The sequence below is a fragment of the Coregonus clupeaformis genome, chromosome 5 (assembly GCF_020615455.1).
Source record: "Coregonus clupeaformis isolate EN_2021a chromosome 5, ASM2061545v1, whole genome shotgun sequence".
Classification (NCBI taxonomy): domain Eukaryota; kingdom Metazoa; phylum Chordata; class Actinopteri; order Salmoniformes; family Salmonidae; genus Coregonus; species Coregonus clupeaformis.
Window position 1 is genome coordinate 24,601,475 of NC_059196.1, and position 23,244 is coordinate 24,624,718.

General features: G+C 44.2%; 1 protein-coding gene across 4 annotated transcripts in view; it reads right to left on the reverse strand.

Annotated features, from left to right (window-relative positions):
• LOC121565588 (neurobeachin-like) overlaps positions 1 to 23,244 on the reverse strand; it is a 300,567-nt gene that overhangs the window by 29,591 nt on the left and 247,732 nt on the right. For all 4 annotated transcript variants that reach the window (XM_045213661.1, XM_045213660.1, XM_045213658.1 and 1 more), the window contains 2 exons: positions 18,474 to 18,614; positions 16,492 to 16,611 (listed from right to left, as the gene is read on the reverse strand). In XM_045213661.1, the coding sequence (XP_045069596.1) occupies positions 16,492 to 16,611; positions 18,474 to 18,614 (261 nt within the window). The remainder of the gene's footprint in view (positions 1 to 16,491; positions 16,612 to 18,473; positions 18,615 to 23,244) is intronic.

A 23,244-nucleotide genomic window follows, 5' to 3' on the forward strand; every position in this document is an offset into this window, starting at 1 on the left:
TTCCCCATTACAAATGGGTTGTGTGACAAAGTTTTTATTTTTATTACTCAAGCTGCCACTTTCCATTACTGAGTGCCTTTAGGAGCACAAGACCGGATGCTCCCTTTTTAGTCAGTCATTCAGCAAGCTGTTCCTTTGTGGCCGACCACAGAATCCGCTGGATTCTCTGTGCTTGAATAAGTTCCTTGATGCTGCTAATCTCAAGACAAAGTCTTTTTTCTGTGACAGACTTGGTTGACTTGACAGCATCAACTAGGGAGTAGTTGTCAGTGACACAAACTACAGGTAGAATGTGCCATTTTGTCTCACCAGTGGTAAGCTCTGAGAACAGAGTTGCCAGAAAGATGGCATTGTCAATTCCATCCGCAAGAGCAAGGGTTTCTCCAGCTAGTGTGCTTCAGACAACCCTTCTGATCCTTTTTCACTGCCCACAGATGGTGAGAATCTTCCTTCTTCACCCATTAACACGATTAGATGTCCACCTTGTGTGCCTCCATCTGTACGGTTCCCTAGGGAAGCATCACTGAACTAGTTTCAGAGAGTCATCTTTTCCAACATGCTGAAACTTTAGAGTCACTTGTTGTGATTTCAGTTTACAAACAACTTTGTTTGCTTCATGAATGGTTTGTACAGTGGGGTGTTTTGTGTTGGATGCCAAGTTGCAGCCATCAAACATTACATCAGGTCTACTCTGTCTAGCAACCCATAGAATTTGACCAATCTTTGACCTCAATTGATCAGCTTCAATTCCACAGAGAGGGGAATATCTTTGTACGGCTCTTGAAGAATCCGTATGGATGGGTTGAAGATTCTTGATATAGCTTTCCTGTTGCATCAGTATTGTTCCGTCAACTTTAATAAACTCTATGCCAACATAACAAAAACTATCATGCTCCTCACGGCTGACCTGGAAAACAGCTTTGAGGTGTGGAATCACAGTTGTAGCAAAGGTCTGTGAGCCACCCCAGATGAAGTCATCAACATGACAGGCAAGTACTCCAGTCACATTGCAGTCTTGATCAAGCCAATAGAAGACTGCAGGATCCACTTGTGACATTTTTCCACCTGTACTCAGCATTGTTGCCTTGACTTTGTTGTACCAGTAGAGTGATGCATCTGCCAGACCATACACACACTTTTTAAGTTTCCACAGTGTTCCTTCGCTCTTAGCTTCAGGCGAAGGTCGGATGTCAATGTCTCTTGACAGATCTGTTCCCTGCAAAAATGCAGATTTGATGTCTATGGAATGAAGTTTCCATTTTTTCTGGCAGATCACTGTCAGCAGCAATCTGAGTGACTCTGAAGCGCATGTCGGTGAGTCTTTTGGGAGTTCTTTAGCAGCCAGCTCCTCAAAACCTCTAGCCACTAGACGTGCTTTTGGCACTATTCCAGTTAAGGATTCTTTAAGGGTACACACCCACCTTTTTGAGACACATTTTTGGCCATGTCTTTGACTTCCTCAAACACCCAATTTTTTCTCCAATGACTGAGCTCATCTAATTTAGCTAAGTCAAATGACACGTCCTTTGTTTCAAGTACATCATCATTTTGAATGTCATTCTGTTTTTCTCGATTTTCCATTGGTTCAATTCTGAGATTATCTACAAGTGACAGGTCAGCTGACCCTGTTGTACCAGAAAGTGTAGCTGGTTCAGAGTACTGCAAGTTGTACCAGTTCTGGTGTTTTCCTTTGGCTTTTCCTGCTCGTCCAATGACTGTTGCTGTGTGTGGAATACCACTTTCTCTGTCCATGTATTTAACAGTTTGTCCAGTTTTCAGATTAGAACAACCATGTTGTCTTAACACATGTGGCTGTTGTTGTATGTTTTCCTCATTTAAACCCTTAACAGTATTACCTGTGTCATGGTTGAAGGTCTCTGCTTCATTTCCAGTGTCAGTTTCAGTGTCCATCTCATTGGATGCGACATCTGGTAGGTTTGTGTCTGTTAATGTGTCCTTTTTGTCATTTTCAGTAGAAGGCTGATTCTCAGCAACAGCCCCTCCATCTTGTTGATCATTTACTTTCCGCAATCTTGAGTGATGCACCCTGACAATGGTGCCTCCGTGCTTCACAAATATCACCACACCATCTTGGCCAATGACTACTCCCGGTCCTTTCCACTCGACAGTCCACTCGTTTGTAGTACACTTTGTTTCCAGTCTCGTACTTCTCATCTGTGGGTCGAAGCTGTTTACGCATAGCCCTGCGAATTCTCTCTGAACACTCTGCTTCAGTGAACGCTTTTCTCGTTGCATGTAGTGCTGAAAGGTGCTGTCCCACCCATGCACTCACACTGGTCCCTTCTAGTGCTGGTGGCTTGTCAACCAGTACAGAGGGAAGATTAGGGTTCTGCCCGAACTCTAGTTGATATGGGCTGTAGCCATGAACATTGTGTTTTTTGCCATCAAAGCCCAATCTAGAGCTGTTTTCCAGTCACATCCATTGTCTTGCTTCACTTTCAGCATGATCTCTGTGAGTGTTTAATTATGTCTCTCTAGTATTCCATTGCTCCATGGACTGTATGCAGCAGTTGTCTATACTTCTCAGCCTTTTCTCTTACTTAATTATTATTGAATTCTCCTCCATTGTCACTGTACAATTTCTGGGGCGGGCCATGCACACTTATCCAGGAATGAATTAAGTGCTTGACAATTTCACTGGGTTTCTTTGTATTCACAATGCTTCCAGCACTAAAGCGTGTGAAGTGGTCGATTATGTAAAGGTACCACACACTTGGTCCTAGCTCACGTAGATTTACAGCCACTGTTTCATTGTACTCTGAAGCCAGTGGCAAACGAACAGCTGGGCTTAGGTTTGCTGTATTTCTGGCATGTCTCACTTAACTATCTGCCGTAGAATGGAAATACTCTCATCATCATTATTTCCAGAACTGCTGAGTAATTTCTGAAGTCTGTAAACTGTAGCGTGTCCAAACTGTTTGTGCAATACTTTGTGTTTTTCCTCTGTGGTCATGTTTTCTGTGACTGTCAGAATTTCCATGTGCTCTGTGTCCGTCAGAATCTCATTTTTACATGGACTCTGTGTGATGTCTTTGTCTAAAATGTTTACACAATAGTGGCCTGAGGTTGTAAGTTCAAGGGTCACTGGTTGTTTAAACATCACTGCCTTGTCATTTTTTATGTCTAGTACAGCCCCTGCCTTCTTGAGGGAAGCTTTGCTTAATAGTAAGGGGATATATGCAGGGACCACCTCTGTTTCAATGTGACACTTAGTCTGACACATTTTTGCTGGTATCTTGACTCTCTTGGTAGAATGGATGACTCTCCCATCTCGAAATTTGAAAGCTCTGTTCCTTGGTGTGTCAATCATATTTTGTACTTCTTTTATATTTAGTTCACTGACATAGCTATCAAGCCATTTTGCAACACACACTGTGCGTGTACATGCAGTATCAACCACAGCAGATCCTAAGGATTCAACTATAAAGATCTCAATATCAGAAGCAGATTTGTTTGAAATAAGTGTAATGTAACATTGCTCCATCTCTGTGTTTACATTTTCCTCTGTTAGTTTAACTTGTTAACCCAATGGTAAGTGCTTCGACAAATAGCACATTTTGATGTCCTTCCCTACCTATCCAGTGGATTTGTGCCGGGTAATGGCGCCCTCGTCTGGTTGTCTTGAGAATGTGACTTGTTGGCGCTTTTTCTCTGCTGCTTAGTGTAATATGCCGTGTCACTCACTTGCATTCTATCTGTTATTGGCGCAACAGATGTCTTTTCACCAAAAATCATTTTTAGTGCCGACTTCATTGACGCAAAAGTCAGCACAGTACAAGCAGTTAAAGCCAACTGTTTAAATCCAGACAGGCAGTATCTTGCAACTTGAAAGCTAACACTGCATCCGGGAGAACCATGTCATACTTTACATTTTAGTCATTTAGCAGAAGCTCTTATCCAGAGCAACTTACAGGAGTAATTAGGGTTAAGTGCCTTGCTTAAGGGCACATCGACATATTTTTCACCTAGTTGGCTCGGGGATTAGAACTAGCGACCTTTCGGTTACTGGCACAACGCTCTTACCCACTAAGCTACCTGCCGCCCTATACTTTCCCATCCTATTGTACCTCTGTTCGAAATCAATTATGTAGTCCGTCATTGCATCTGAAATGTCTCTACTAACACTGTCAAAGTTTGAATATGCCTTGTAGGCACAGTCTTTCTCTTCTTTAAGAAACACAGAATCCAGTTCTCTGATCAAAGTTCCCATGCCGTCATCCTTCTTCAAATCCTCCACGGATATTTCCAGTGCTGTATCTCTCGCTCTTCCCTTGAGCGATAATACAGTGCTTGCTTTTTCTCGTCCAGATTAGTAAACCGTGTCCAGATTCCAAGTTCATTTGTCCAACTTTCATACGACCTCTTCTCGTCGAAGCGAGGTGGCATATTGTAGTTATTAGCCATCCTCTGCTACCAATGTTAACTCAAAATGACACAAGACTAGGTTCCAGTTTAACAATGTTTACTTCACCGTATTTCCACAGCACATACAGTTGAAGTCGGAAGTTTACATACACCTTAGCCAAATACATTTAAACTCAGTTTTTCACAATTCCTGACATTTAATCCTAGTAAAAATTCCCTGTTTTAGGTCAGTTAGGATCACCACTTTATTTTAAGAATGTGAAATATCAGAATAATAGTAGAGAGAATGATTTATTTCAGCTTTTATTTCTTTCATCACATTCCCTGTGGGTCAGAAGTTTACATACACTCAATTAGTATTTGGTAGCATTGCCTTTAAATTGTTTAACTTGGGTCAAATGTTTCGGGTAGCCTTCCACAAGCTTCCCACAATAAGTTGGGTGAATTTTGGCCCATTCCTCCTGACAGAGCTGGTGTAATAATGTTTCTATAGGATTGAGGTCAGGGCTTTGTGATGGCCACTCCAATACCTTGACTTTGTTGTCCTTAAGCCCTTTTGCCACAACTTTGGAAGTTTGCTTGGGGTCTGTCACGATCGTCGGGTACAGAGGACCAAGGCGCAGCGTGAAAAGTGAACATATTTTATTAAATAATGATAACACGAACAAAAACAACAAACGATAACGTGACGTCCTCGGTCTAACACAAACCACACTGGAACAAGATCCCACAACCACTGTGGGAAAACAGGCTGTCTAAATATGGTTCCCAATCAGAGACAACCAGCCACAGCTGACACTCGTTGCCTCTGATTGAGAACCATTCTGGCCAACATAGAAATACAACAACTAGACACGAAAAACAAATGAAAACTCACACCCTGGCTCAACATACTAGAGTCCCCAGAGCCAGGGCGTGACAGTACCCCCCCCCCCAAAGGCGCGGACTCCGACCGCGCCAACCAAACACCACAGGGGAGGGACCGGGTGGGCACTCCGCCTTGGCGGCGGATCCGGCTCCGGGCATGATCCACACTCCCTCTCTAACCCCCCAAAGTACCCCTGGTCCGGTCTAGCCCTGCTGACCGGAGCTGGACTGCACACTGGTGGAGCGGATTGCTCTAGCTCCGGCGTGAAGCAGCTGACCCGTGCCGAACCAGGCACCGGTGGAACAGGCACGGGCTGTGCCGGACTGACGACGCACACCACTGGCTTGGTGTGGGGAGCAGGAACGGGCCGAGCCGGGCTGACGAAACGCACCCCTGACTTGGTGCGGGGAGCAGGAGCGGGCCGGACCGGGCTGACGAGCGCACCACTGACTTGGTGCGGGGAGCAGGAGCGGGCCGGACCGGGCTGACGAAGCGCACCACTGACTTGGTGCGGGGAGCAGGAGCGGGCCGGACCGGGCTGACGATGCGCACCACTGACTTGGTGCGGGGAGCAGGAGCGGGCCGGACCGGGCTGACGAAGCGCACCACAGGCTCGATGCGAGGAACAGGAACAGGCCGGACCGTACTGGGGACACACACCACTGGCCCTATGCAGGGATCAGGAACGGGCCGGACCGGACTGGTAACACACCCCAGTACCTCTCGCCGTGCCTCTACACTTTCCCTCTCCTCTGTGACCAGTGGCCCCCTTAACCTGGCGGCCTCCTCTGCAACCCCGCTGGACCGCTCTATAGTGGCCTCCTGCTGCCCCGTCGTCCACGGCGTGAGCCCCCCCCTAAAAAATTTCTGGGGGTCTCTCCTCCCCGTGGGCCAGGCCCAGCCGAGGTTGATGTCCTTTAGTGATACCTCTGGCGCTGGCTCCTGGACACGCTGCTTGGTCCAGTGTTGGTGGGATCTTCTGTCACGATCGTCGGGTACAGAGGACCAAGGCGCAGCGTGGAAAGTGAACATATTTTATTAAATAATGATAACACGAACAAAAACAACAAACGATAATGTGACGTCCTCGGTCTAACACACCCCACACTGGAACAAGATCCCACAACCACTGTGGGAAAACAGGCTGTCTAAATATGGTTCCCAATCAGAGACAACCAGCCACAGCTGACACTCGTTGCCTCTGATTGAGAACCATTCTGGCCAACATAGAAATACAACAACTAGACACGAAAAACAAATGAAAACTCACACCCTGGCTCAACATACTAGAGTCCCCAGAGCCAGGGCGTGACAGGGTCATTTGTCCATTTGGAAGACCCATTTGCGACCAAGCTTTAACTTCCTGACTGATGTCTTGAGATGTTGCTTCAATATATCCACATAATATTCCTTCCTCATGATGCCATCTATTTTGTGAAGCGCACCAGTCCCTCCTGCAGCAAAGCACCCCCACAGCATGATGCTGCCACCCCCGTTCTTCACGGTTGGGATGGTGTTCGTCGGCTTGCAAGGTACCCCCTTCTTCCTCCAAACATAACGATGGTCATTATGGCCAAACAGTTCTATTTTTGTTTCATCAGACCAGAGGACATTTCTTCAAAAAGTACGATCTTTGTCCCCATGTGCAGTTGCAAACCATAGTCTGGCTTTTTTATGGCGGTTTTGGAGCAGTGGCTTCTTCCTTGCTGAGCGGCCTTTCAGGTTATGTCGATATAGGACTCGTTTTACTGTGGATATAGATACTTTTGTACCTGTTTCCTCCAGCATCTTCACAAGGTCCTTTGCTGTGTTCTGGGATTGATTTGCACTTTTCGCACCAAAGTACGTTCATCTCTAGGAGACAGAACGCGTCTCCTTCCTGAGCAGTATGTCGGCTGCGTGGTCCCATGGTGTTTATACTTGCGTACTATTGTTTGTACAGATGAACGTGGTACCTTCAGGCGTTTGGAAATTTCTCCCAAGGATGAACCAGACTTGTGGAAGTCTACAATTTATTTTCTGAGGTCTTGGCTGATTTCTTTTGATTTTCCCATGACTTCAAGCAAAGGGGCACTGAGTTTGAAGGTAGGCCTTGAAATACATCCACAGGTACACCTCCAATTGACTCAAATGATATCAATTAGCCTATCAGAAGCTTCTAAAGCATTTTCTGGAATTTTCCAAGCTGTTTAAAGGCACAGTCAACTTAGTGTATGTAAACTTCTGACCCAATGGAATTGTGATACAGTGAATTATAAGTGAAATAATCTGTCTGTAAACCATTTTTTGAAAAATTACTTGTGTCATGCACAAAGTAGATGTCCTAACCGACTTGCCAAAACTATAGTTTGTTAACAAGAAATGTGTGGAGTGGTTGAAAAACGAGTTTTAATGACTCCAACCTAAGTGTACATAAACTTCTGACTTCAACTGTAGTTCCCATCACACTCAGGCCAGGTTCATCTCCAGTGAGACTACTGCGCAGGCATACTAATAACAGAGTGATAGCACCGTAATAACAGAAATATAGGGATACTTAAAACATGAACGTAATACTATCAGTTACATATACACTACCAGTCAAAAGTTTGGACACACCTACTCATTCAAGGGTTTTTCTTTATTTTTACTATTTTTTACATTGTAGAATAATAGTGAAGACATCAAAACTATGAAATAACACATATGGAATCATGTAGTAATCAAAAAAGTGTTAAACAAATGAAAATATATTTTATATTTGAGATTCTTCAAATAGCCACCCTTTGCGTTGATGACAGCTTTGCACACTCTTGGCATTCTCTCAACCAGCTTCACCTGGAATGCTTTTCCAACAGTCTTGAAGGAGTTCCCACATATGCTGAGCACTTGTTGGCTGCTTTTCCTAAACTCTGTGGTCCGACTCATCCCAAACCATCTCAATTGGGTTGAGGTCGGGGGATTGTGGAGGCCAGGTCATCTAATGCAGCACTCCATCACTCTCCTTCTTGGTCAAATAGCCCTTACACAGCCTGGAGGTGTGTTTTGGGTCATTGTCCTGTTGAAAAACAAATGATAGTCCCACTAATCCTAAACCAAATGGGATGGCGTATCGCTGTAGAATGTTGTGGTAGCCATGCTGGTTAAGTGTGCCTTGAATTCTAAATAAATCACAGACAGTGTCACCAGCAAAGCACCCCCACACCATAACATTTTACATTTACATTTTAGTCATTTAGCAGACGCTCTTATCCAGAGCGACTTACATTATTTTATTTTTTATTTTTTATTTTTTTCCTACCCCCTGTGGGAATCGAACCCACAACCCTGACGTTGCAAACGCCATGCTCTATCAACTGAGCTACATCCCTGCCGGCCATTCCCTCCCCTACCCTGGACGACGCTGGGCCAATTGCGCGCTGCCCCATGGGTCTCCCGGTCACGGCCGGCTAACCCCTCCTCCTCCATGCTTTACGGTGGGAAATAAACATGTGGAGATCATCCGTTCACCCACACCACGTCTCACAAAAACACAGCAGTTGGAACCAAAAATCTACAATTTGGACTCCAGACCAAAGGACACATTTCCACCGGTCTGATGTCCATTATTCGTGTTTCTTGGCCCAAGCAGGTCTCTTATTATTATTGGTGTCCTTTAGTAGTGGTTTCTTTGCAGCAATTCGACCATGAAGGCCTGATTCATATAGTGCCCTCTGAACAGTTGATGTTGAGATGTGTCTGTTACTTGAACTCTGTGAAGCATTTATTTGGGCTGCATTTTCTGAGGCTGGTTAGTCTAATGAACTTATCCTCTCTGCAGCAGAGGTAACTCTGGGTCTTCCATTCCTGTGGCGGTCCTCATGAGAGCCAGTTTCATCATAGCGCTTGATGGTGTTTGCGACTGCACTTGAAGAAACTTTCAAAGTTCTTGAAATGTTTCGTATTGACTGACCTTCATGTCTTAAAGTAATGATGGACTGGCGTTTCTCTTTTCTTATTTGAGCTGTTCTTTCCATAATATGGACTTGGTCTTTTACCAAATATGGCTATCTTCTGTATACCCACCCTACCTTGTCACAACACAACTGATTGGCTCAAACGCATTAAGAAGGAAAGAAATTCCTCAAAATAACTTTTAAGAAGGCATACCTGTTAATTGAAATGTATTACAGGTGACTACCTCATGAAGCTGGTTGAGAGAATGCCAAGAGTGTGCAAAGCTGTCATCAAGGCAAAGGGTGGCTATTTGAAATTTATATATTTAGATTTGTTTAACACTTTTTTGGTTACTACATGATTCCATATGTGTTATTTCATAGTTTTGATGTCTTCACTATTATTCTACAATGTAGAAAATAGTAAAAATAAAGAAAAACCCTTTAATGAGTAGTCTGTCCAAACTTTTGACTGGTACTGTACATGTCAGTGTTTATACACACAACAAGTAGGTCACATGGGGGAGAGGTATTGTGCCTTGAGGTGTTGCTTTATTTGTTTTTTGAAACCAGATTTGCTGTTCACTTGCGCTGAATAAGATGGAAGTGAGTTCCATGCACAATAATGGCTCTGTATAATACTGTACATTACCTTCAATTTGTTCTGGACCTGGGGACTGTGAAAAGACCCCTGGTGGCATGTCTGGTGTGGTAAGTGTGTGTGTCAGTGCTGTGTGTAAGTTGACTACGCAAACAATGTGGAATTTTCAACACATTGTTTCTTATAAAAACAAGAAGTGACACAGTCAGTCTTTCCTCAACTCTTAGCCAAGAGAGACTGGAATGCATAGTATTAATATTAGCCCTCTGATTACAATGAAGAGCAAGACGTGCCACTCTGTTCTGGGTCAGCTGCAGCTTAACTAGGTCTTTCCTTGCAGCACTTGACTATATGACTGGATAATAATCAACATAAGATAAAACTAGAGCCTGCAGGAATTGATTTGAGGAGTGTGGTGTCAGAAAAGCAGAGCATCTATTTATTATGGACAGACCTCTCCCCATCTTTACAATCATTGAATCTATATGTTTTGACCATGACAGTTTACAATCTAAGGCAACACCAAGTTATTTAGTCTCCTCAACTTGTTCAACAGCCACACCATTCATTACCAGATTCAGCTGAGGTCTAGAACTTAGGGAATGATGTACCAAATACAATGCTCTTAGTTTTAGAGATGTTCAGGACCAGTTTATTACTGGCCACCCATTCCAAAACAGACTGCAACTCTTTGTTAAGCGTTTCAGTGACTTCATTAGCTGTGGTTGCTGATGCGTATATGGTTCATTCATCAACATACAGTGGGGAGAACAAGTATTTGATACACTGCCGATTTTGCAGGTTTTCCTACTTACAAAGCATGTAGAGGTCTGTAATTGTTTTATCATAGGTACACTTCAATTGTGAGAGACGGAATCTAAAACAAAAATCCAGAAAATCACATTGTATGATTTTTAAGTAATTAATTTGCATTTTATTGCATGACATACGTATTTGATACATCAGACAAGCAGAACTTAATATTTGGCCTTTGTTTGCAATTACAGAGATAATACGTTTCCTGTAGGTCTTGACCAGGTTTGCACACACTGCAGCAGGGATTTTGGCCCACTCCTCCATACAGACCTTCTCCAGATCCTTCAGGTTTCGGGGCTGTCGCTGGGCAATACAGACTTTCAGCTCCCTCCAAAGATGTTCTATTGGGTTCAGGTCTAGAGACTGGCTAGGCCACTCCAGGACCTTGAGATGCTTCTTACGGAGCCACTCCTTAGTTGCCCTGGCTGTGTGTTTCGGGTCGTTGTCATGCTGGAAGACCCAGCCACAACCCATCTTCAATGCTCTTACTGAGGGAAGGAGGTTGTTGGCCAAGATCTCGCGAAACATGGTCCCAATCATCCTCCCCTCAATATGGTGCAGTCGTCCTGTCCCCTTTGCAGAAAAGCATCCCCAAAGAATGATGTTTCCACCTCCATGCTTCACGGTTGGGATGGTGTTCTTGGGGTTGTACTCATCCTTCTTCTTCCTCCAAACACGGCGAGTGGAGTTTAGACCAAAAAGCTCAATTTTTGTCTCATCTGACCACATGACCTTCTCCCATTCCTCCTCTGGATCATCCAGATGGTCATTGGCAAACTTCAGACGGGCCTGGACATGCGCTGGCTTGAGCAGGGGGACCTTGCGTGCGCTGCAGGATTTTAATCCATGACGGCGTAGTGTGTTACTAATGGTTTTCTTTGAGACTCTGGTCCCAGCTCTCTTCAGGTCATTGACCAGGTCCTGCCGTGTAGTTCTGGGCTGATCCCTCACCTTCCTCATGATCATTGATGCCCCACGAGGTGAGATCTTGCATGGAGCCCCAGACCAAAGGTGATTGACCGTCATCTTGAACTTCTTCCATTTTCTAATAATTGCGCCAACAGTTGTTGCCTTCTCACCAAGCTGCTTGCCTATTGTCCTGTAGCCCATCCCAGCCTTGTGCAGGTCTACAATTTTATCCCTGATGTCCTTACACAGCTCTCTGGTCTTGGCCATTGTGGAGAGGTTGGAGTCTGTTTGATTGAGTGTGTGGACAGGTGTCTTTTATACAGGTAACGAGTTCAAACAGGTGCAGTTAATACAGGTAATGAGTGGAGAACAGGAGGGCTTCTTAAAGAAAAACTAACAGGTCTGTGAGAGCCGGAATTCTTAATGGTTGGTAGGTGATCAAATACTTATGTCATGCAATAAAATGCTAATTAATTACTTTAAAATCATACAATGTGATTTTCTGGATTTTTGTTTTAGATTCCGTCTCTCACAGTTGAAGTGTACCTATGATAAAAATGACAGACCTCTACATGCTTTGTAAGTAGGAAAACCTGCAAAATCGGCAGTGTATCAAATACTTGTTCTCCCCACTGTACATGGCCACACATGCTTTGTTTAATGCCAGTGGCAGGTCATTGGTAAAAATAGAAAAGAGTGGAGGGCCTAGAGAGCTGCCCTGTGGTATACCACACTTTACATGTTTGACATTAGAGAAGCTTCCATTAAAGAAAACCCCTTGAGTTCTATTAGATAGATAGGTCTGAATCCACAATATGGCAGAAGTTGAAAAGCCATAACACATACGTTTTCTCTACAACAGGATATGGTCAATAATATTAAATTATTCACTGAAATCTAACAGTACAGCTCCCACAATCTTCTTATTATCCATTTCTTTCAACCAATAATCAGCCATTTGTGTCAGTGCAGTACATGTTGACTGCTCTTCTCTATAAGCATGCTGAAAGTCTGTTGTTAATTTGTTTACAGAGAAATAGCATTGTATTTGGTCAAACACCATTTTTCCAACAGTTTGCTAAGAGCTAGCAGCAAGCTTATAGGTCTGCTGTTAGAACCAGTAAAGGCCACTTTACCACTCTTGGGTAGCAGAATGACATTGGCTTCCCTCCAGGCCTGAGGACAGACTTTCCTCTAGGCTCAGATAAAAGATATGACAGATAGGAGTTACCACCCTCAGAAGCTTTCCATCTAAGTTTTAAATGCCAGGAGGTTTGTCATTATTGATAGATAACAATGATCTTTCCACCTCTCCTATACTAACTTTACAAAATTCAAACTTGCAATGCTTTCAAACTTGCAATGCAAAATTCTAACTTGCAATTCAAACTTGCATGAGTACGATGGCTCAATGTTGTTGGCATTTCCTGCCTAAGTTTGCCCACTTTGCCAATTAAGTAATCATTAAAATAATTGGCAACATCAAATGGTTTTGTGATGAATAAGCCATCTGATTCGATCTAAGATGGAGTTTAACTTGTCTTTCTGCCCATAATTTCATTTAAAGTACTCCAAAGTTTTTTATATCATTGATCTTGGTTTCATAATACAGTTTATTCTTCTTTTTGTTGAGTTTAGTCACATAATTTCTCAATTTGCAGTAAGTCAGATGTGCAGCCAGACTTATTAGCCACTCATTTTGCCCCATCTCTTTCAACCATACGGTTTTTCAATTCCTCATCAATCCATGGAGCCTTAACAGTTCTAACAGTCAGTTTCTTAACAGGTGCATGTTTATCAATAACTGGAAGAAGCAACTTCATAAATTCATCAAGTGCAGCATCTGGATGCTCCTTATTAATCACATCAGACCAACAAATATTTTTAACATCATCCACATAAGAGTCACAGCAAAATATTTTGTATGGTCTCTTTTACACTATTTTAGTCCCAGCGGACTCAAGTACATCTACCGCCAACCGTGCAAGTCCATTTTTTTGTAAAGGATCGCAAGGCCTTGAAGATCGACCAGTTGGTGGCCACTGCTTTAGCCAATCACAGAGCCTCCTCTCCTCCCCTCCACTCAACGCCACTCCCATCTCCTCTCCGCTCCTCTCTCTCTGACAGATGCCTCTGTACATTGGACCATGTGCACAACAGGAATGTGGCGCCTCCCTCCTCTCTCTGTCAGAGCCCTCATTAGAAAACCATTTAAAACCATTTAAACTCTGTCTGTCTAGGCCTGTGTGTGTCAGGAGGTGCATGTGTTTGTGTGTGTGTCAGGTGTGTGTGCCGTGTGTGCGTGTGTGTGTGCATGCATGTGTGCGTATGTGTGGGGGGTGACTTTGTGTTTGTGTGTGCATGCATGTGTGTGTGTGTGTGTGTGTCAGTGACTGTGTATGTGTGTGTTTACAATGTGCTGGGCCTCCTAGCTGGTTCAGTGCTAGTATGAGGGCTGTTTTATGAAAGCAGTGCTTGTCGTGTTCTGTGATGCTATTGGTTTTTACCAGGCCTGTGGGAGTTTATCTACAGGAGGGTAACAGGCAGGGCTTTAGGATGGTAGATCAGGGTTTAGAGAGGAAGGTGGCATGACAGGAAACACCCCAATAAAACACTGTCTGCTGTTGGTCACATTTCACCATCTGACTGACCACAACACTGGAGGCTGTTCCTCCCTCCCTCCCCAAACTCTTTATCTCTCTCTCTCTCTGTCTATCTCTTTCTCGGTCCTCTCTCTCCCTCACTCTCTTCCCCTCCAACCCTCTCTCGCTCTCCCTCCCTCCCTCCCTCCGTCTCCCTCCTTACTCTCTCTATTTGTAAACTTCCCTGTCATAACTCAGCACCAAGCCGTTAAAGCTGCCAGCTCCGTTTTGAGCCCAGCTCCCCTGTCAGCCATTAAAACAGCAACAGCCTGTTAATGGGCTGAACAAGTCAATCACAGACCCTCCATAGATAGCTAACATGCTCCATAGATAGCTAACAAGCTCCATAGATAGCTAACAAGTTCCATAGATAGCAAACAGGCTCCATAGATAGCTAACAGCCTCCATAGATAGCTAACAGCCTCCATATATAGCTAATAGCCTCCATAGATAGCTAAGAGCCTCCATAGATAGTTAACAGCCTCCATAGATAGCTAACAGCCTCCATAGATAGCTAACAGCCTCCATAGATAGCTAACAGGCTCCATAGATTGCCTACAGGCTCCATAGATTGCCAACAGGCTCCATAGATAGCTAACAGCCTCCATAGATAGCTAACAACCTCCATAGATAGCTAACAGCCTCCATAGATAGCTAATAGCCTCCATAGATAGCTAACAGCCTCCATAGATAGCTAACAGCCTCCATAGATAGCTAATAGCCTCCATAGATAGCTAACAGCCTCCATAGATAGCTAACAGCCTCCATAGATAGTGAACAGCCTCCATAGATAGCTAATAGCCTCCATAGATAGCTAAGAGCCTCCATAGATAGTGAACAGCCTCCATAGATAGCTAACAGCCTCCATAGATAGCTAACAGGCTGCATAGATAGCTAATAGCCTCCATAGTATTAGCTATATTAGATGCTGCTGGATCCCTTCAGGTGACACACTGGCAGCATTCTGGGGGGTTACTGGGACTGTTGACTACTCATAGACAAGTCTGCCTCTCCCTCTTTCACACACACAGGCAAGCATGGGCATGACACACACACTAGTGGGGACACAGAGAAATGGATTAGCAGCACTGTTAAAACATTTATTGTGAAGGGGGGGGGGGGGGGGTGCTGGTACAAGGTCGCTCCACATTGACTTGCTCTTGTAGGTGGTCAGCTCACCCCTGCTAAGGCCCCCCTCCTACTCCCCCGGTCCTGTACTCTTTGTCATAATGTAGGTAACACTTTGTGTATGTAGGTAACTGTGTCCATAGGTAAAACTGTGTGTACGTAGGTAAACCTGTGTGTATGTAGGTAGAACTGTGTGTGTGTGTGTGTAGGTATAACTGTGTGTGTGTGTAGGTAGAACTGTGTGTGTGTAGGTAGAACTGTGTGTGTGTAGGTAGAACTGTGTGTGTGTAGGTAGAACTGTGTGTGTGTAGGTATAATTGTGTGTGTGTAGGTAGAACTGTGTGTGTAGATGAAACAATTTAGCAGAATAATTCCTGTTACTAATATATAATGAAACACAGCTGCTGTTATAATATCTTGTATCTCTCTCTCTCCTTCATGCTGATAGACCAGCAGCCATGTTCTGTGTGTTTCAACAAACAGACAGACATACAAGTAGTTTAAAGTAGCATGTATTTGTTAACAGGGCATGTTGGCTGGTGTGCTGCTCTCTCCCCCTCCTCCCCAAGCTGAGCCCAGGAAAAGCCCTGTCCGGACATAAAACACTACATTTTAAATAGCTTTTGTCATTAATGCTTTATTAATTGCCTGGGGCAACACTAACCCGACGCAGGGTGTTCTAGAAATATCTGACACTTTGAGGTCAGAGCTGCTCCCGCTGTGTTACAGAGTGACCGTGGTGGTGGTTCAGCGTTTCTCTGGCTGCGTCCCAAATGGCACCCTATTCTCTATATAGTGCACTACTTTTGACCAGTGCCCATAGGTTGCCATTTGGGACACAACCTTTGACTGCTTCTCCGTCTCTGAGGAAGGAAGGAGAAGGATTTCTTTCTTTCTTTGTCTTCAGCCTCTGTTCACATACAGTACAGCACTCCTTTCTTTTTAAAGTAATGTTGTTTATAAGAGGTAAATCAAGTATGTATTTGTAAGTGCTTTAGTCATGCACTGTGTACCCTGTCTCTGTTCCTCAGTTTGAGCACAGTGTTATTTATAATTCATGGTATATATTTTATTGTGGTGTTTCCTTCTGGGTTGAATACCGATGAACAGAGAACGCATCAGACCCACCGTAGATACAGATACAGAGTATTTTACTTGAGCATAGGTTGTTTCATGGACACACACATACATGCACGCACGCACACAGAGTGACACAAAGAAACACACCCTGACGTCTGAGGTGTCTCTCTGGCAGTGCCTCCAGGAGCGGGTGATGGCTGAGAAGGTCCGGTCTGGATGGTCAAACTTGTTGTTGTTAGCATTCAGGAAGAACGTGGTGAAAGGCTCCTGCAAGAGAAAACACACACACATTTTACGTTGAGCAAAGGATGTTTCATGGACACACACACACAAAAACATCAGAACACACATAACACCACCATACCAAACCATACTCTCAGTGAACTAGATTTTCTAATGTGTGTTCAGAATGAATAATTTCAGAATTCTGCTGGTTGTGACAGAGAGAAAGGACAATGAGAATGTCTCTTATTGGAACCATAAATGCGGTAAAGAGGTCAATGGAACGCAGACCGTGGGGGATAGAAGAAGGACTCCGGACTGTTGCACATTCAACAAATCTGATCTAACAAAGTGGATATTCGTCAAATTTGTTATGATTGATGTATTGTAACAGGCCCACAATGTGATTACTAAAGTACGATTTTGATATATTTTGCTGTTTTCGCTGCATAACATTTAAAAGTACACAATACACATATAAACAATAGCCTAACTGTAGGCTAATTTTGCTGGGGGGCAATGAGGAGATTCGGGATCTTTCCCCCACGGCATCTTTCCCCCATGCATTTCCATGGCATTTCCATTGTTTGGGTGGAGTTCCATTGACCTCTTTACCGCATCTATGATGTGTTTCTGTGTCTGTGTATGTGAGGTTCCTGTGCCAGACAAATGTCTGTCTTTCTGTCTTTCTGTCTGTCTGTCTGTCTGTCTGTCTGTCTGTCTGTCTGTCTGTCTGTCTGTCTGTCTGTCTGTCTGTCTGTCTGTCTGTCTGTCCTCCCCTACTGTACATTACCCACAATGCCTTAGGGAGTATTAATTACTGTGCTTCCTGGTCGCCGGGAGCGACGGTGCTAATTGGCTGATACTGTATGTGGTGTTTACAGTCTGAGATGGAGACAGTTTTCTGATGGAGGGATGTAGAGAGGAGAGGAGGAGAGATGGAGGAGAGGAGGAGTGTAGGTAGTGAGGAGTGGTGTAAGTGCTGTCAGAGGAACTATTCTAATTCACCAGCCCCTCTGCTAACGAGGGGGAGAGGAGGGGGAGAGGAGGAGGAGAGGAGGAGGAGAGTGGCTGGCAAAGGGAGAACGGGGGGGATGCTACTAACTCCCCATCAAGCTTTCTCCAATTAACGAGCTACCTAACATATCAAATATGGCCACCATTTGGATTCCACTGGTATTTACTAAACACTAGGTGGTATCAATGTCCTTTCAACAGTATAGATTGTGTGACTTACTATCTAACTAACTTACTAGCTGCCATTTTGAAAATATTATTTAGGATAAAAAACTACTTACGTCTACACTCGAACGTCTAAAATCAGATTGAAAGTATGTAGAAATGATAATGGACCTATATATATTAATTTTTTTCTTGTTGTATTTTACCCCCTTTTTCTCTCCAATTCCTATCTTGTCTCATCGCTGCAACTGCCCAACGGGCTCGGGAGGTGAAGGTTGAGTCATTCGTCCTCCGAAACATGACCCGCCAAACCGCGCTTCTTAACACCCGCACACTTAACCCGGATGCCAGCCGCACCAATGTCTCGGAAGAAACACTGTTCAACTGACGATCAAAGTCAGCCTGCAGGCGCCCAGCCCACCACAAGGAGTCGCTAGAGCATGATGAGCCAAGTAAAGCCTCCCCGGCCAAACTCTCCCCTAACCCGGACGACGCTGGGCCAATTGTGCGCCGCCCTATGGGACTCCCGATCACGGCCGGTTGTGATACAGCCCGGGATCGAACCCCTGGTCTGTACTGACGCCTTTAGCACTGCGATGCAGTGACTTAGACCGCTGCGCCACTCCTGAAGCCCCTGGACCTATATCTTTTTTATCAACCACCCCTTTTCTGGGTATAGGGTACAGGGAATAGGGTATTGGGTGGATGGGGTATAGAGTACGTACTATCCTGAGCAGCCAGAGCAGGGTGGAGTTAGCGGTGGAGTAGTGGGTGTTGTAGTGATATGGGGGGGTCTGGTCCTCTTCCCACGTCTCGTAGCGCTCTGCATAGAACACTGCACGCTTCGGGTTCAACGCTCCGATTGGCTAAGGGAGAAACAGGAAGACAAGAAGTTACATAAAGTAGATAGAGTATATGATGTTCAGTATATAACTGATGTTTAAGACTTCACAGACAGGCAGCTCCTAGAGCAGGCTGGTCAAACACACGGCCCCCAGGCCAAATGAGACAATTTAATGTGTCCCACCATGTTGTCATGGTAAAAAAACACCACAGCCTTCCAGGAGTTTAGTAAGGCCTGCTATTGATATTACAGTAATTAGCTGATCAATGGATAAAACAAGAAATACATTACTTTACAACCCAAATGTTGGCCTTTGACAGCGTGTTTCACTCTTCTGGAACAGAGGCCAAGTCAATATTACATTCTGGGTCCCAGCCTCTCTGTAATACACCAAGACTGTGTCCCAAATAGCAACCCATTCCCAATATAGTGCACTACTTTTGACCAGGGCCCATAGGGCTCTGGTCAAAAGTAGTGCACTCTGTAGGTAATAGGATGCCATTTGGTATGGGCCCTACGCCAATATTATGCCTTTGCTTTCTCATGTGTTTTTTAAAAGCAATCTAATTAGCCCATTAAAATACATTTAGTGGAGGTTAAATAGCTTTCTCTGCCTTTTCAATCACCCTGGCCAACAGGTACACACAGGTACATTGGCAGTCAATATTAATACACTCAGTGCTATAGAGCCAGTGTGTGTGTGTGTGTGTGTGTGTGTTTGTGTGTGCGCAGCGGCCATATCTCGGATTGACCACAGGAATCATGGGAAATCTACCCCAGCAAAGCCCTTGATTCAGACGAGCTGCAGCTAGTGGAGAGACCAACAACTAAAAATAAAATCACTTGAAATTTTAAATCATTAAGATTGTGCCGTTACTCCAGTATTCCCATGGCTAGAGTTATGAGAGTGTTACAACATTCTATTACAGCATTCTATTCCCTATACAGTGGGGAAAAAAAGTATTTAGTCAGCCACCAATTGTGCAAGTTCTCCCACTTAAAAAGATGAGAGAGGCCTGTAATTTTCATCATAGGTACACGTCAACTATGATAGACAAAATGAGAAAAGAAAATCCAGAAAATCACATTGTAGGATTTTTAATGAATTTATTTGCAAATTATGGTGGAAAATAAGTATTTGGTCACCTACAAACAAGCAAGATTTCTGGCTCTCACAGACCTGTAACTTCTTCTTTAAGAGGCTCCTCTGTCCTCCACTCGTTACCTGTATTAATGGCACCTGTTTGAACTTGTTATCAGTATAAAAGACACCTGTCCACAACCTCAAACAGTCACACTCCAAACTCCACTATAGCCAAGATCAAAGAGCTGTCAAAGGACACCAGAAACTAAATTGTAGACCTGCACCAGGCTGGGAAGACTGAATCTGCAATAGGTAAGCAGCTTGGTTTGAAGAAATCAACTGTGGGAGCAATTATTAGGAAATGGAAGACATACAAGACCACTGATAATCTCCCTCGATCTGGGGCTCCACGCAAGATCTCACCCCGTGGGGTCAAAATGATCACAAGAACGGTGAGCAAAAATCCCAGAACCACACGGGGGGACCTAGTGAATGACCTGCAGAGAGCTGGGACCAAAGTAACAAAGCCTACCATCAGTAACACACTACGCCGCCAGGGACTCAAATCCTGCAGTGCCAGACATGTCCCCCTGCTTAAGCCAGTACATGTCCAGGCCCGTCTGAAGTTTGCTAGAGTGCATTTGGATGATCAAGGAAAGGATTGGGAGAATGTCATATGGTCAGATGAAACCAAAATAGAACTTTTTGGTAAAATCTCAACTCGTCGTGTTTGGAGGACAAAGAATGCTGAGTTGCATCCAAAGAACACCATACCTACTGTGAAGCATGGGGGTGGAAACATCATGCTTTGGGGCTGTTTTTCTGCAAAGGGACCAGGACGACTGATCCGTGTAAAGGAAAGAATGAATGGGGCCATGTATCGTGAGATTTTGAGTGAAAACCTCCTTCCATCAGCAAGGGCATTGAAGATGAAACGTTGCTGGGTCTTTCAGCATGACAATGATCCCAAAGACACCGCCCGGGCAACGAAGGAGTGGCTTCGTAAGAAGCATTTCAAGGTCCTGGAGTGGCCTAGCCAGTCTCCAGATCTCAACCCCATAGAAAATCTTTGGAGGGAGTTGAAAGTCTGTGTTGCCCAGCGACAGCCCCAAAACATCACTGCTCTAGAGGAGATCTGCATGGAGGAATGGGCCAAAATACCAGCAACAGTGTGTGAAAACCTTGTGAAGACTTACAGAAAACGTTTGACCTGTGTCATTGCCAACAAAGGGTATATAACAAAGTATTGAGAAACTTTTGTTATTGACCAAATACTTATTTTCCACCATAATTTGCAAATAAATTCATAAAAAATCCTACAATATGATTTTCTGGAATTTTTTTCCTCATTTTGTCTGTCATAGTTGACGTGTACCTATGATGAAAATGACAGGCCTCTCTCATCTTTTTAAGTGGGAGAACTTGCACAATTGGTGGCTGACTAAATACTTTTTTCCCCCACTGTATAGTGCACTAGAGGGCCCTGGATTACATGTATAGTGAATAGGGTTCCATATGAGATGCAGCGTAGACTGTTTCGTCATCTTCATTATGTTCCCACAGCCCATACCTCCCTCTATGTGGCAAAGAACATATGGCATTATTAGGAATGTTTGACTACCGCTCAACTCTCTCACTCCAAACCAACTGGTCATGTCTGGTTTCCTTCTACGTTCCTTTCTTTCCTCTCCAACATAATGACCGTCAACATCGATGCTAGCACGATGAGGGAGAATGAAAGAGAAGTTTATGGAGATCGGCTGAGATTTACGGGGTGATAATAGGCTGTCATGTGACGTCTGGGGCCGGCTGTGATTGGGCTGTGGGCTACAGGAAGTCAGACAGGCTGTTAAAAGTCCAGGAGGAACCAGTCTGGTCTCAGTCAGCTTAGCCCAATCATAGCTGCAGCTGGACGGCACAGACAGCTAATAGGACAGACTGGATTTCAACCCGGGTCTGACAACCAATTAACATGGTCTCACAGCTAACATGTTCTCAAAGCTAACATGGTCTCATAGCTAACATTGTCTCACAGCTAACATGTTCTCATAGCTAACATGGTCTCACAGCTAACATGGTCTCATATCTAACGTGGTCTCACAGCTAACGTGGTCTCACAGCTAACATGGTCTCACAGCTAACATGGTCTCACTGCTAACGTGGTCTCATAGCTAACATGGTCTCATAGCTAACATGGTCTCACAGGTAACATGGTTTCATAGCTAACGTGGTCTCACAGCTAACGTGGCCTGATAGCTAGCTAAGAACCCCAAACACAAAGAGACTGTCAATATGAATATTTCCACTAAACCCAGCAGCAAGATGGATGTCGTATCTTAAGGATAAAACCGTGCTGACAAATGGTTAAAAGCAGGAGGTGGACGTCATATCGCCACAGAACATCGGCCGTCATTTTCTGTTCATTTCCAGACTATTCTACATGTTGAATCGCCACCGTTCGTTGACACACAGAAGGTGATTTACTGCACACGGCTAATGTTGGTTATAGTGTGTCTTGTCTATTACATCTTACAGGCTTCTTCTGTCACCCTCACAGACAGCTCGTAACCTATACAAATATATGGGGGCTTTAGCCTGCTAAACTAGCTCATTAGTAAGACATTAAAAAGCTGTTAACATGGTAGATAGTGTTGGGTTTTAAGTGGCCATAAGGTCCTTCTAAAGCGCTAAGCCTTTCACATGCATGCAGCACCAGCAATCTGGCACCCTATTCCCTTTATAGTATACTACTTTTGACCATGGTCTATAGGGTGCCATTTGGGTAAAAAACGTTTGGCTAGTTCACTCAAACAAAACAACATCCATTTCTGGTTATACTCTGACCTTCTCTGTGGTTGATGTGTGACAGCTAGCTACCTAGCTAACTTTGCTACAACGTGGTATTTCATTAATTTCTTGACATAAACACACTTTAAAGCAACCAGGCATGTTAGGTGTGTTGATTCTACTAGCAACTAAGTTACTTAAGGTTAATTGATGGAACCATGTTGCTAATGTTGGATGCTAATGTTAGCAAGCTAAAGTACTAAAATAGATACTGGGTGGGAGATAGGGATATAGGGTCCTGGTCAAAAGTTGTGCACTACATAGGGAATTGGGTGCCATATGGGACTCCATTCCGTGGCTGGTTAGTGGGGTAGAGTACTGACAACAAACTTTTTTCTCTACCATTCCTCTAACACACAGTAATCATCAGCTCCCTTTTCTCAGGTGGTTATGTAAATACAGGACATGATAAGGAGACAATAAAAACAAGTGCTTTAGACAGCTCTGCATTTACCTCCTTCTGAGTTCACTCCCATAAATAATACCTGACCTAGTGATATCTACCTGCACCACCAAACAAGACATGATCAAACCTAGCTGCTGGATTATAGGGCTGTCACATGCTACACTAGATAAACCACTCATCACATGTAATTAGGATCATTCTCTGACTGCAGAGAGCAGAGACCCCAAAGTGGAGGATCCAAGAGGAGCGTGTGTGTGTGTGTGTGTGTGTGCATGCGAGTGTGTGGAACACAGAGAAAGAGAAAGTGTTGCGGTT